General features: G+C 51.9%; 1 protein-coding gene across 4 annotated transcripts in view; it reads left to right on the forward strand.

Moving 5' to 3' along the window:
- MYO5B (myosin VB) overlaps positions 1 to 14,372 on the forward strand; it is a 387,779-nt gene that overhangs the window by 366,057 nt on the left and 7,350 nt on the right. For all 4 annotated transcript variants that reach the window (XM_033421389.2, XM_033421388.2, XM_049697846.1 and 1 more), the window contains 7 exons: positions 2,697 to 2,895; positions 4,385 to 4,478; positions 5,919 to 6,062; positions 8,756 to 8,907; positions 9,479 to 9,568; positions 12,099 to 12,249; positions 13,707 to 13,992. In XM_033421389.2, the coding sequence (XP_033277280.1) occupies positions 2,697 to 2,895; positions 4,385 to 4,478; positions 5,919 to 6,062; positions 8,756 to 8,907; positions 9,479 to 9,568; positions 12,099 to 12,249; positions 13,707 to 13,992 (1,116 nt within the window). The remainder of the gene's footprint in view (positions 1 to 2,696; positions 2,896 to 4,384; positions 4,479 to 5,918; positions 6,063 to 8,755; positions 8,908 to 9,478; positions 9,569 to 12,098; positions 12,250 to 13,706; positions 13,993 to 14,372) is intronic.

Raw genomic sequence — 14,372 nt, forward strand, 5'->3', positions numbered from 1 at the left:
CATTGCAGTGACTGCCTGGACCTCAGAAGAGCTGACCAGCCCAGCGCCCAGTGTGCTCCAGGGTCGCCATGTCTGACCCTCACCGCGCGCTCACGGGGCAAAGACACTGGGGCTTGCAGGGTGTGAGGAACTTGCTGCTTGAGCAGAAGATCCAGAATGTGAACCTGGTTCCATTTGCTACTGGAGCCTGAATCCGTAACCCTTTTGGCCATCAGCCCTGGGTGATCAGCTTAGCAAAGGAAGTTAGATGTGCGCAGAATTAACACAACCTGACGATCACATCGCACGTTTCCTGCCAGCGCGTGGCTTTTCAGGGCTGTGGCATAGCTTCGTGCACTTGAGATTCGCAACAATAGGCTTGTTTCCCAGAAGAGGAAACAGGCTGGGCGAGGTGGCGTGAGTGCTGTGCCCAGCACCCTCGGCCTGATGCCGGCGGGCTGGAGCGGGAGCCCAGTGCCTCTCGCATCGTCTCCCGAGTTCTGCCTGCTGATGACGTCATGGAGGTCCCATTACAGTATCAAGAGCCTCTCTACTTGGCAGAAGAAAGTTGAGGTCAGCTGGTTCTCGAGGCAGCATGTCTCCCGGCTGTGGGTTCAAACATGGCCCCACCTGTGAGCAACATGACATCTGGCTTCATTTCCTCTCTGGTAGAATGTGGATCAGAATCAGACCTGCCTCCTCGGGTCATTGCAAGGAATAGATGAAGGTGAAGCACTTTGCACGTGCCTGCCACATAGAAAGCGTGGAATAAATATTAGCTGCTACTTGTATTATAGTGGCTATTTTGGAGTAAGATCAAATTCCTGTCCCATCTAGAAGTTTGTTTTATTTTGGGGTGGGAGGGGGAATAGGATGTGCTTTAATACATAAAGAAATGAATGCATTAATAAGACAAAGAAGGCACAGCCCTATGCCTCAGGAGATCCAGAACCAGATCTGCCGCTGGCAGTGGCCTCAAACCTCTCACGTTTAGTTTTCTCACCTGCTAAGTCAGGGGTTCTCCGACTTTGCACAGAACCCTGGACTAAGTCACCCAACTACAGTCTACATGGAGGATAAGAAAGATGTGAGCAGCAAACTCACAGTGCAACCCAGGAGCTAATCCTTCGGTCAGAGTTCCTAGAGCCCAAGCGTTCCAGTCTATTTCTCTCATTAAATTTATAACTTACTGGTGATTACTTTTAGTTTATTGTAGCCAAGATCGGATGTTGTCTAAATATTGTGTGTCCCCTAAAAATGCTGATTCAATTACCAAATTACTTTCCACAGTCCTCGCATTGTTGTTTTCCTTTGGTAATGCTGCCTGTGATGAATGGGTGAATCAGTCCTCCCTCCGTCAGTTCTTCATTCATTTGTGTCACTTTGCTGAGAAGTCCCTGGGGCCAAGCACTGCACCTGGTGCCGCCGTGGAGCTGACTGAACACGGGGTTGCTTCCATCCGGGACTTCCCGGTGTAGACTTTCCCCTCTCTCTTGCTCCCTTGTAGATTTGCTCCCTCCTGTCTTGTGGGAATTATCTCCTCCCAGAATGACAGCAGAACTAGCAGAACTGCAGAAACATGTCTCCTAGGCACTTCCATGGTCCTGACTCTGCTGAGCTCTGGTCACAGTCTTTGTCTGCATCCCAGGGAGAGGGTGGGGTGACCAAGTCAGGAGGCTTTTGATGAAAGTTTGTTCAAGTAGTTACGCCCAAGAAGACAGCATCATAGTCACATCAGTAATTAACTTCCTGAAGAGGAGGCTGCTTCAGAACCTCCCTTAGTTCCTTACCCATTCCCTCATAATAGAAGGTGTCTCCCAGAATTGCCCAGAGTCTCCCGAAGCTTCTCCCCAACCTTCTCCAGATCTTCTCTAGGTCTCTCTGCTTCTTGTCATGACATCAGTTGATCTTAAACCTCCCCCCCAGATCATTTGCAATTAGTCTTAGTTTCTGTTTTGACTGGGGAAAAAATGTATATAAAAGGCCAGAGATGAAGTGGGTATAAGGTAAATAAAAAGAAGGGATCTTTCTATAGCGAACAAATGTGTGGACACCAAGGGGGGAAAGCGGCAGGGAGTTGGAGGTGGTGGTGTGATGAACTGGGAGATTGGGATTGACATGTATACACTAATATATATACAATAGATAACTAATAAGAACCTGCTGTATAAAAAATGAATAAAATTCAAAAATTAAAAAAAAAGGTAAAAAGAAAGGATCTTTCTAAAACTTGCAGAGAATCTACTGAAGGGAAAATATGCAAGTAATATAGCTAGTTCAGTCTACCAGAGTTTTGTCTTAGCAAGGAGATTCTTGTGAACTTTGGGCAGATGTGGACGCTCTTACTGAAAAGATGCTATAAGAAGTTTATTTCTGCTGATGATATTTTGACATGGAGACAGTCTCTCAATCCCAGACCAATAGACTGTGCTCAGGAACAAAGAACAAAGGGATGAGGGTGGTTGAGAAAAAGGCCTAAGGCAAGGGGTGCCGTGTTTGGCCTTGATCCCCTGTCCTCCCAGAGGAAGGCTGGCCTGCTTGCCCGCCCAGCCCCGTGGATCTGCTCCCCTCCGTGTCCGTCCCCTGTTGGTTTCATGCAGTTGCTGCTGCTGCTGTGTCCCTGCTCGGCTGCTCCCCTGTTGCGTGTCCACGTGTGGCCCCTACTTGGGGGCACAGACGCAAGCCACACGGTTACCTGCCCTCCTTCCCGGGTGCAGGTTGCTGGAGGCCCAGCTGCAGGCTCAGAGCCGTGAGCACGGGGAGGAGGTGGAGGGTCTCAAGGCCCAGGTGCAGGCCCTGAAGGAGGAGATGGACGAGCAGCAGCAGACCTTCTGCCAGACGCTACTGCTGTCCCCAGAGGCCCAGCTGGAATTCGGCATCCAGCAGGAGCTGTCCCGGCTGACCAATGAGAACCTGGTGAGTCGCCGTGCCCCGTGGAGCCCAGCTCTGGGAGGTCACGTTCTAGAAGCAAAGGGGACCAGGAGTGGCCTTTCGCCAAATGGACAAGGTTCATGTGCTTGGCCCTGTGGTAGGAGTAGAGAGTCTAGAAATCTACAGTCAGCAAGTGTTTGTGGAGCTATTTTATTTATCTGTTAATGTATAACTAACCTCCCCAAAACTTAGCAGCCTGCAATAGCAACCACATTTTGTGGGTCAGGAATTCTGGCAGGGCTCAGTGGGGGTGACTTGTCTCTGCTCTACTGTGGTTGGAGGGGGCTGGAGGACATAGACAGCCCCAGTCCTGTGTCTGGGGCCTCAGTTCCCCTCCACGCGATCTGCTCTCTGCACACATGTGGCCTTCTTTCATTGGACCACCATGGGCTGCTTTACACAGCAGCTGACTTCCAACAGGATGAGCTGGGAGGCCTCTTCAAGTCTAGTCCCAGAACTGGCCCAGGGTCGCTTCTGCCACATTCTGTTGATTAAGACAAATCTGGGCAGATTGAGTGATGGGGATGGACTCTTCCTCTTGCTGGAGGGGAGGAATGGTTGGTAGCCATCCTGGCAGTAACCAAAGGAGCCGCGCAGATGCCAGAGAAATGAAAGACAGTCTGTGTCCTCAGAGAGCTAACAGGCTAGTAGGGGAAGCAAGACATGTTAAAAAAAAGAAGAGAAAGAAGATGGTGTTTCCAAAAGCATGATTCTACATGGGATTAACAGAAAAAGAATTGTAGGGGAGGCTTGACCTGAGGCAGGAGGCACGAAAGGGACGTCACCTGTGCAGAGGAGGAAGGAGAAAGGGGGTCCAGATGTTTTCCGAGGTTCCACAGGGGCACGTTCGCTTCTGTCTCCTGCGTCACTCCTAGTCACAGTGTCTCTGACGGCCGTGGCGCTTCCTGCCTCCACTGCCCAGCTGGGTCAGGGCGACAGTAATGCTGTTCAGGTCCCGGGGGCTGATCTTCTCCCTGTGGTGGTGGCTGCTAGGAGTTAGGCAGCCACTGAGGGGCCCGGGCCAAGAGCCTGTTTTGCTCCTGGGCCCCAGGTAACCTCGCTGGCCTGCAGGCTCGTCCAGCTGACACCTCCCCGCTGCGCTCTCATGCCTTCACCTGTCCATTCCTTTCCAGGGCACCTCCCAGCCACCTGAGGACCCTGAGGCTGAGGGTCTCCTGGGGGTTGGCATGGCAACCTGAGGAGGCTCGGCCTAGAGAACTGTGGGTTGGGCAGGGCACCAGGCAGCCTGAGCCCAGAGGAGTCTGCCGTCCGGGCTGAGAGAACACTGTGACCCATCTCCCACTTCATGGGTCCAGACCTGGGGAGCGGCGGGCTGCTTGGGGCGGACCTCCTGCTGGACCCGGGGCCTGGCCTCCTTGATAGCTGCCTGTGAGCCAGGCTGGGCCCTGGATCCCGCCCCTGCCCTCCAGGGCAGGATTAGATCTGTTCTCACACTGCTTCCTTCTGCTTTTAGGACCTTAAAGAACTGGTGGAAAAGCTGGAGAAGAACGAGAAGAAGCTCAAAAAGCAACTGAAGATTTACATGAAGAAAGTCCAGGACCTGGAAGGTAGGGTGTGAGTGCGGGTGTCGTGAGGCACAGGTGTGCTCGGCCACCCTCAGGGAGGGGACTGCCTGCCCGCCCGACACTTCCACTTCCCCCACCTGCTACCGCCCCTGCCCAGGGCAGTCACGTGACACAATCACACAGACCCCGGGAGCTCCCCCAGTCTCAGTTTGCCGGAACCTGCCCTGATGATCCACAAACCTAGCAGGTGTTTGGGTGCTGACTCAAGCTATGCGGGGAGGGGCAGCTGAGACAGTGGCCCTGTGGTCCTGCGTTCAGAGGGCCTAAAGCTGGGAGGCAATACCTTCTGGTTCGAAAGAATGCACCATGATATAAAGCCCCAAACCACGGGGGCCCTTCTCCACACTGCAGTGGTCAGGGAGAGAGGTCGGTTCTGTGGTTAAACTTCCCAGCTGGAATCTGGCCCAGAGAGGTCAGGCAGAGATTTAAATCAGTCTCCCAGAAACCCCCAGAATGTTTTCTTTCCTTGACTCCCCGCTGTAGATCTAATCATGTCACTCCCCACCCTTTAAACAGCCTGCCTTGCTGGGAAACCTTTCTTTGTCCCCTCACCACCTGGGATACCCCCCCATCCTTCCACCTCAGCTCAGGAGTTACGTCCTCAGGGTTCCAGTCCCCTCTTTTGCTGTCCTGACACCACACAGCTACGTCACAGTTCCCATCATAGGTATTGTTTAATCACCTGCTTATGTCCACCTGCTGATCTGGACGAGGCTGTAGGAGGGCAGGGCTGTGTCCTGTTCAGCCTTGGGCCGTTGCCCCCATACCCCACATGCCCTTCTCTATCTTTGGATTTCTCTTTTCTGTTCCTAGAGTTCTCAAAGTCCTGGTCACTCAGGCTTTTTCTTCTCCCCCACCTCCTCCCCTCCCTCTTTCCGCCTCCCTCCTTCTGTCCTGTCCCCTTCCTCCCTCTCTCCATCCCTCCTTCCTTCCCTCTCCCTCCCTCCTCCCCTTCCCTCCCTCCTTCCTTCCCCCTCCCTCCTTCCTTCCCCCTCCCTCCTTCCTTCCCCCTCCCTCCTTCCTTCCCCCTCCCTCCTTCCTTCCCCCTCCCTCCCTCTCCCTCCTTCCTTCCCTTTCTTACAGCTGGGTGGAGAAAAAGAAACAGCTCCCCAGCCGGATGGTTGTACATCCTGCGCCTCACATCCTTCCCGAGTTTTCTCTGGTCCAAAACCTGCCCGTTGCCATTTTGGGTGTTTCCCCAGCCCCTGTCCTGAGTGGCCCCCAGTGCCTGATGCTAAGCTCCTCTGGTCACACTTGGAGTGTGGCCCAGGCTGCAGGGACAGACCATGTAAGGAGTGTGACAGCCCAGAGAACGCAGAACCCTGGGGCCCCAGGCCCCAACCCCACCCACCTGAAATGACCCCGCCCCCGGGCCTGAGCCTGGAGGTCCCAGTTCATCCTCCGTCCCTCTCTCCTGTTCAGCTGCCCAGGCACTGGCCCAGAGTGAGAGGAGGCGCCACGAGCTCACCAGGCAGGTCACCGTGCAGCGGAAAGAGAAGGACTTCCAGGGCATGCTGGAGTACCACAAGGAGGACGAGGCCCTGCTCATTCGGAATCTGGTGACAGGTCAGGCCCTCTGTGGCATCCCACCCCCAGCCCCTCCTCCTGCACCTCCTGCACACCCCCCATCCCACAGACACCCCCGCCCTCTTCCTCCTCCCCCATCCTCCATCCCCCAGCCACTCTCAGCCACCACCACGAGCTGCTGCACTTCTGACCAGCTCCCAGGTGATAGTGATGCTGGGGTTAGTGTGTGGGCTGCCCCCGGGGCCGCATGCAGGGCTCTGGGGAGCTGCTTTCCTTGCCAGCCCCGGGCCTGGTTTGCCAGTTGTACCAGCTCCGACCCCTCTGGTCTTACATCCCATCTGGCTGCAACATGCCAGCCTTCCTGCTCTGTGTTCAGCCCAGTTCATCAGCTGCCTGCAGAGCTGGCAGGAAGAGACCTGGACCAAAAAAGGAGGGATCTTTGGTGGTCTGGTCCTCTGGCCCCTGAGCTACTAGCTCCATTCTCCAGTCTCTTAGTTTTCCCATCTGTAAAATGGGGATGAGGATACTGACCCCGCCCACCCCACACTTGAAATATGACAAAGGTGAAAGTGCTGTGTTAAAGCTGCGAAACCCTTCTCGAATGTGAGGAATTCAAAGAGGTGGTAGCTTTTGCAGGGGTATTTGGAGTTCAAATAAGAGGTAAACGTTACTTTAGAGAAGTGTACGTTTATCGAAGTCCCAGTCTGCTGAGTACTGGGCCAAGGGCTGCGGGAAGAATGGAGCATGACTTCAGCCTAGCACAGATTTTGCTTCAGCTCTTTGTTTTGGGTATTTTTAGTAGCTGAGTAATTTGCTCTTTTTATAAAGGTTAATTTCCCCACAATTGCCTGACTACTAAATGTGATGTAAGTTCACCTCAAATTTCCTTAACCAGGCTGCATCTTGTTCAAACACCGTTAGGAATGAGCCTTTAACCTCTGATGAATGAAACTCAAAGTTCAGAGCATCAGAGCAAAAAGAATAATAATGGTGGAGGCTGCTTGTGCCAGCCAGTGGGTGGCTCCCTCCCACGGTCATCGCTCGGGTGGCCCCAGGCCAGCTCATCTGCTAAGCCGCCTGCACACAGCACTGGTCACCTTCCCTCCAAAAGACCCTTCCACACGAACACCGGGATTCCACTGATCACGGCCCAGTGTTGGCTGGTTACTGTGGACGATGGAGAAAAGTAGAGCCATGGTCCCTGCCCCCAAGACGCTACCATTTAGCTGCTACGGGACTCAAATCACAATAGAAAGTTCCAAGGCAGGACAAGCTATCTGCAATCTGCATACGGGTCAGCCTCGAAGCAAGAAGCTGTAGGTTGGAAGTCTGGGCCTTAAAACACATTTTTCTGTATAAATGTTATTGGCATTCTAATTAGAGCCAAAGGCCAATCTGCAGTCATCTGTTAAACCTATGAGATGCCCAGATGTTAACCAGGTACCCAGAGTATTATGGCCTGTAGGTGTATTTGAGGCCGGGTAACACTGGAGAAGCTGGCAACACATGCATAGCCCCAACCCTAGATGGCCCTGGCCCTAGACCACCCTGGCGGAAGATCTGAGGAATTGCCCCTTCCCCTCCCCCAGCCGCCCTGCAGGTGGAGGGGAGGTGGCCTCCCTCACTGCCTTTCCAAGCCTAGAGGTGGCTCCTGAGGCCTGGGCTGGGTGGAGCTTGGGGGTGGCGGTCATGAGGGTGTGGGGTGAGGCCTGGGGGTGCAGTGAGCATGCCTGCAGTCTGAGGCCCGTAGCCTTGTGCCCGGGCCTCGTGCTCGCCTTTCATCTTGCCTGTCCCTGGGCCTTTCCTCCTCCTGCTCTGGGCCCCCACCAAGCACTGCTGCTCTCAGCCTGGTCTGTGCCTCCCCGGGCCCCCTCTGGCATGGAAAGCAGTCTGACAGCTTCTCCCTGGCCCTCCAGGGGCTTTGGCAGGAAAGGACCAAAAGGCTGAGCAGGAGTCTGCAATTCACGGGGAGGCCCACCAGCCGCTTCTGGTCCTGCCAGAGCACACGGGGTGGCGGTTTAGAGGAGAGGAGTTGGGGGGAGGGGAGGGGGGAGCAGCTGTCCCTGAGTGTGGCCAGGCTACCGCTGGCCAAGAGGGAGGCGGCGGCGTGGGGAGGGGAGAGCGGCTGTGGCCAGTCAGTGGCCTGCTTCACCTGCTGCCTCCGAGGCTGTCCGGGCGGCGGGCGCTGCCACGCAGTTGCCGAACCGAGCGCCGGACGCGCTAGAAGTTGCTGCAGCTCTCCCAGCCCCTGGCACGCGGGCTCTGTCTGCGGGAGCCGGCCTCGCCTTCTTGCAGCTGCAGGGCCTGTGTGTCCCCCACGGGAAGTGCTGGTGCAGAGGGGTGGGACGTTCTCGCCCCGGCCGCCTGGTGAGGGAGCCAGCTCCTGTCTCCAGCTGGCCTCTGGCCGCGGGCCCTTCTTACTGTGTGTAAACTCGGGCAGGGAGCCACCTGTGGATTCTTTTCCCCATGTTGCAAGGACGAGGAGTGAGGAGGCTATTTTAAACAATTAGGAACATGATTTTTGTTTGTTTGGGGTTTTTAACTAGTTTCTGAAACTACCGTTAGTCAAGGTCAGAGGGAATCTGTGTATCAGGGCAGCTTCTCCCCTGCTCCTCTCCCAGCCCCCATGAGGAGCTACAGGAAAATGTTAAAATTATTGGCATTGCAGGCCAGGATTCTTGCAGCCCCAGGCATCGGCTATACATCTAATTCTTGCTGTTTGTTGCCGGTAGACCTGAAGCCCCAGGCGCTGGCGGGCACCGTGCCTTGCCTCCCTGCCTACATCCTCTACATGTGCATCAGGCACGCGGACTACGTGAACGACGACCTCAAGGTGCACTCCCTGCTGACCTCCACCATCAACGGCATTAAGAAGGTCCTCAAGGTCAGTGTCCAGGCCAAAGGTGGTGGTGTGTGGGGAACTCGGGGAAAACAACAGCTCACCGCTGCTTCTCTCTGTCTGGGTTTTGTGATCGCAAGTTCTCCAAAATCTCCAGGTCTGAAGGTAAGTGACACCTGACCTCTAGATAAACAGGATACCAGAATCTTTCAGCACGTGCTCCCCAACACCCCTTATGTTGGATCACTGATGGTGAGAACCTGCCAGGCCAGCTGGCCCAGTGCTCACAGCAGAGCCTGGGGCTGCTGGAGTCAAGCTCGTCTGTGTCACTTGGCTTTGTAGTCGTCAGCTGTAGAGGCAGCTGACGTGTGTGGACCACTGATTGGGGACCAGGGCTGGGTCGTACATCATCCCCGGTAGTGGAAGAGCAGTCACGCAGCCTCGTGGGGATGGCTGTCTTCTGTGAGACTGTGATTAGTAAGGGCCCGCTTGCCATCGGATCTGCTTGGGGCCTACTGGGTAAGAGGAGGAAACGTGGACATGGAGGGACCAGGTAAGCATTTGACCAGATGGGAACCACTTACTCATAACCAGGAACCTCTTTTTCTTTTCACAGAAGCACAATGATGACTTTGAGATGACATCGTTCTGGTTGTCCAACACCTGCCGCCTCCTGCATTGCTTGAAGCAGTACAGCGGGGATGAGGTGAGTGTACGATAAACCCAGTCCCCTAAAGTGCACTTAAACTCCGTCAGGGTGCCCTGTGTTCTTCAGCAGTTAGGCCCTCGTTTCCTTGGGCACAGCAACACGTGTTCCACTTCAGAGCACCTCAGATCTCAGGTCAGAAGGAGGGCAGAGGTTTCGGTCATAGAAGGCATCTCTGTTTTGTCCAAATGTCATTCTGAGCTGCTCGAGACCTTTGGGGCCCCTCTGGGACCTCAGGCTCTGGGCGTGCCTTCGGCACCTGTTCACTGGAAGCAGGAATAAGGCAGGCCTCAATGACCCCAAGGGCCCCTGGAAAGCACCCTGAATGAATAAGTGGATTTGTAGGGAAATGAATTTGCATAACCCATCCATCATCTGAGAGCCCTCGGGACTCCCCCTGAAAACGCTGTGACCTTAATTTTTCTGAAGCAGTCCTAGAAGAGCCCCATTTCTGTGAATGCAGAAAGCTCAATTGTCTGGGATGTCAGATTGTCTCCTAAGCCAACCAATTAGTTTGTCCATTTTAAGACAGACAGAGATGGTCCAAGAGAAGAGGCGCAATGTAATTGAACTACATCTGTGCAAACTGACCCTGAGGCCCAGCTTCGAGCTTCTCACCAAATTCAGTTCCTTGGCCTGAGGCCCAGCTCACCCTATCACTTAATGTTCTGCTCTGGACCTCTAGGGTCCAGCTTTATCTAGAACTCACCATTCCCACTGCTGGTCCTCGAAAGAACTTTTCCCATGCTCTGCATTCAGCCCAGTGACCTAGTAACATACGGCCCATTTTCACCCTAATTTCTCTGGTGAGAATCCCAACTCGTCCCAGGCACTGCCCACTCCCAGTGCCTTGCAGGCCTCCTTGACTTTCCTTCTCCCCTTCCTTTCACATATCTCACTCTCCACCCTCCCTCCCCAAGGCCAAGACAGTGTAAATCAATATAGTGCAACAATTTTGAAAGCTTTATTCCATCTTTTGTGCCAGAACAAGTTTTCACAGACTCTTCTCCCTGGGAGAGTAAAAGGGTATATGCCGTGCCAGTCAGTGTTGCCACCCTTGGAATGGAACTTGACTCCATCTGTCTCCTAGAATCAGAACTTTGATACAGCTGCTTTTATTATGAGAGGGAGTGGGTTAAATATTAAAGAAATAGTGTTTACTGTATTATTGGAAGAAATGGGCTTCATTTCAAACCAGATGTCCTCTATTCCATAACCCTAATATTATATACAAGCTTTCACTTTAAGCAGAGGACTGCATTTAAGGTTATCTCGTTGAGAATCATCACTTGACCCAATGTTGCCTGTACCCTGCAGGGAACATTACATAGGGCTAGGGAGGACCAAGAACTCCATTACGTTAGGCTATTGTTTCACGTGCTTATATTCCCAGGGACAAGACTTGAACCACAGCATAACCATATCTGTGTAGCCTAAATAACAGCTATCTTGTTATCCCCTCTTCTGCCTGCTTTTTTTTTCTTTTTTTTTGGCTGTGTTGGGTCTTCATTGCTGCGTGCAGGCTTCCTCTAGTTGGGGTGAGCGGGGGCTACTCTTCCTTACGGTGTGCGGGCTTCTCATTGTGGTGGCTTCTCTTTGTTGCGGAACACGGGCTCTAGGCATGCGGGCTTCAGTAGTTGTGGCACACGGGCTCAGTAGTTGTGGCTCGCGGGCTCTAGAGCGCAGACTCAGAAGTTCTGGCACACGGGCTCTGCAGCATGTGGGATCTTCTCGGACCAGGGCTCAAACCCGTGACCCCTGCACTGGCAGGCGGATTCTTAACCACTGCGCCACCAGGGTAGTCCCTTCTGCCTGCTCTTGTTTTCTTTAAAAATGGATTTCTGATTTGACACAGTATGAGAGGCTTTGCCGGGGGTAGTTACCCTTTTGAAAACACTGACCTTCTGGCTGCTCTTGGTTCCCCTTGGCCTGAATACAGAGAGACATTGGTCACATGAGTCCTTTTGATATTAGCAACTCTGAACTTGCCTGTTACTTCATCTTGTTAACATAGAAAGCTAAGAAGACATAGTGCTGTAGCTGTGGAATCGTTTCAGTTCATCCGTTAATTCTGATACTCAGTGATAGGATCCACATAAATTTCTCATTTTAAAAACATATACTCTGACCCGGGTACTTCTTTAGGGACTGTGTATAATCCAATATTTTAGGGTAACTTGGTATATTGGGAAGAGAATTGGGTAAAGAGTCAGAAAGCATGGATTCCCTCTTTCCCTGGACCTGCTACGAAACTTCACTTTGCTACCTTAGGGAAACTTCAGGGATTTGGACTAAATGACTGCGGCCTTTTTCATTAAGCAGTTTCGAGTCCTCTATCTGCTTAGTTTTGACACTGCCTTCAAATCTAAGAGCCTCAAAGAACTGACAGGTCTGGTAGAACATCATATTAGCAGACAGAGCCTGATCGGGCCCCACAAATAGGGTATTGAGAAAGTGACTGGAGGCCCAGAAGGCCTGCTGAGCACGGCAGGCCACGGAGCCTCAGCACAGCACCCATCTGCCTCTGCAGGGCTTCATGACTCAGAATACGGCGAAGCAGAATGAGCACTGTCTTAAGAATTTTGACCTCACTGAATACCGCCAGGTGCTGAGCGACCTTTCCATTCAGATCTACCAGCAGCTCATTAAAATCTCCGAGGGCCTGTTGCAGCCGATGATAGGTAAGCTGGCACGGGAGATCTCCTGCGCTCATCACGGGATCCGAAGTGAGGGTAAGCACTCCCTATATTTAGGGAACCAGATATCTTAGGTGCGGCCTCCAGAAAGCCAGGACCTCCCAGTGAAGGAAGCTGAGGAGGTGTGTGCCACCTGCTCAAAAGCAGTTATGAACTTTTCAACGCCAGCCCGTCAAAGCACGTGGTGCTTGGGTAGTGAGAGTATAGATCACTTTTCCTTTATCTCTTTTTCTGTAATATACTGTATTTTTTTTTCCAAAAGAAACTAATTTCCATAAGTAATAAATATAAATTCAGAAAGTGTAAATGCATGTACAGTGAAAAGATATAATCCGCTTGCCCATATATATACTTTATTCATGGAAAAAGGAACGCATTAAGTATGTTCATATAAATGAACACAGTAGTAAACGCTCGTGCAATAAATATTTATTAAACATTCTGTCCAAAGCAGTACACTTGGGCACTTAACATGAAATCAGATTTGAAAATAAGAGCAGTTATTTTTTAAGTCACAAGAAAAGTGACACGTATATACATCACTCACGGTGCTCCTTACAGGCTGTTGAGGAAATAGTCTCCTGGACCATGTACGTAATTCTTTCCCCAGGTTCTTACAACACAAGTAGGTTATAAGTGAATTCCAAGTAGGACAGAGTCCTTCATGCCATCCAGAAATATACCCCTTGGGATTCATTCCAAATCCTTCTTCCTGTCTGAGACTCTTATGAGGCGCCAGTTTATTCTCACCAGACAGGGAGAACTGGGGATGTTTCATGACTCAGGTAATATGATGGTTAACAGCATCAGTTCTGGAATCAGACATACCTGGGTTCAAATCCTGGCCCTGCCACTTCCTAGCAGGGTGACCTTGGGCAAGTTATTTAACCTCTTTATGCCTCAGTTTCCTCATTAGGAAATGGGTTGTTGGAAGATTAAAAGGAATACTGAATATAAAGTGCCTGACCTGTAGTTAAGTGCTGGGCAGTAAGTATGACAGACCAGCTCACCTAGGATTTACATGGTCGGTGGCTGATGGAGAAAAGCTATTTGAACATCTATAGGCTGATCTCAGGGTCCAGGCCCAGGGCAGTGGCTGGGCCATGACTACACCCAAGTTGCTCCATTTTGGTCTCTCAGCACAGAAGCCAGAACAGAATTAAGTCGGTACGTGCCTTTTACCTCTGTCCCATCACCAATAAATTTACGCAAAAATTTGGTCCACAGGTTTAGTCCAAGATTTCTATGTGGAAGTCCTATTCTGTGTAGAAATCAACAGGTTAGAAATTCCATGCCAAATGCTGTAAGTTCCTGAGCACGTCGACCTTGTTCACCTCTGGGTGGGATCACTGCCAAAGCCCTGAGTACTGTGTGATCTCAGTGACCCGAAAACAGATCTTCTTTGGGAACATGCAGCTTCTCTAATCATGCTTTTCTTTCAGTGTCTGCCATGTTGGAGAACGAGAGCATTCAGGGTCTGTCTGGGGTGAAGCCCACGGGCTACCGGAAGCGCACCTCCAGCCTGGCGGATGGAGATAACTCCTACTGCCTGGAAGCCGTCATCCGCCAGATGAATTCCTTCCACACAGTCATGTGCGACCAGGGCCTGGACCCCGAGATCATCCTGCAGGTGTTCAAACAGCTCTTCTACATGATCAACGCGGTGACTCTCAACAACCTGCTTCTGAGGAAGGACGTCTGCTCCTGGAGCACAGGCATGCAGCTCAGGTATGAGAGGCGCCTTGGCCTGGCACACACCAGCCCCATCGGGCACGGGACACTTGTCTCTGAAACGGAAATCCAAATGCAACTGATCGTCCTTGTCACAGTCAGTATGTGACTCAGATCCATCACCTTTTTATTGGTTGGTGAAATTCATCACACACTGAGATGGTGACCCGGTAAACAAATTAGTTCAGAGCTTAAACACATTTACATACTTTAATATGAAGATTGTAAATATGAGGTGGATAGGTCAGAGAGAAAATTTAATGACTTAAGAGGCATGAAGGCTCACAGAGAAGTACAAACATGTTTGCGAATGTTAAATGTTAAGTTGTTTTAATTCAATATAGTTAATGCCTTTTTTTCTCATTAACTTAGTACAG

The sequence above is a fragment of the Orcinus orca genome, chromosome 15 (assembly GCF_937001465.1).
Source record: "Orcinus orca chromosome 15, mOrcOrc1.1, whole genome shotgun sequence".
Taxonomy (NCBI): domain Eukaryota; kingdom Metazoa; phylum Chordata; class Mammalia; order Artiodactyla; family Delphinidae; genus Orcinus; species Orcinus orca.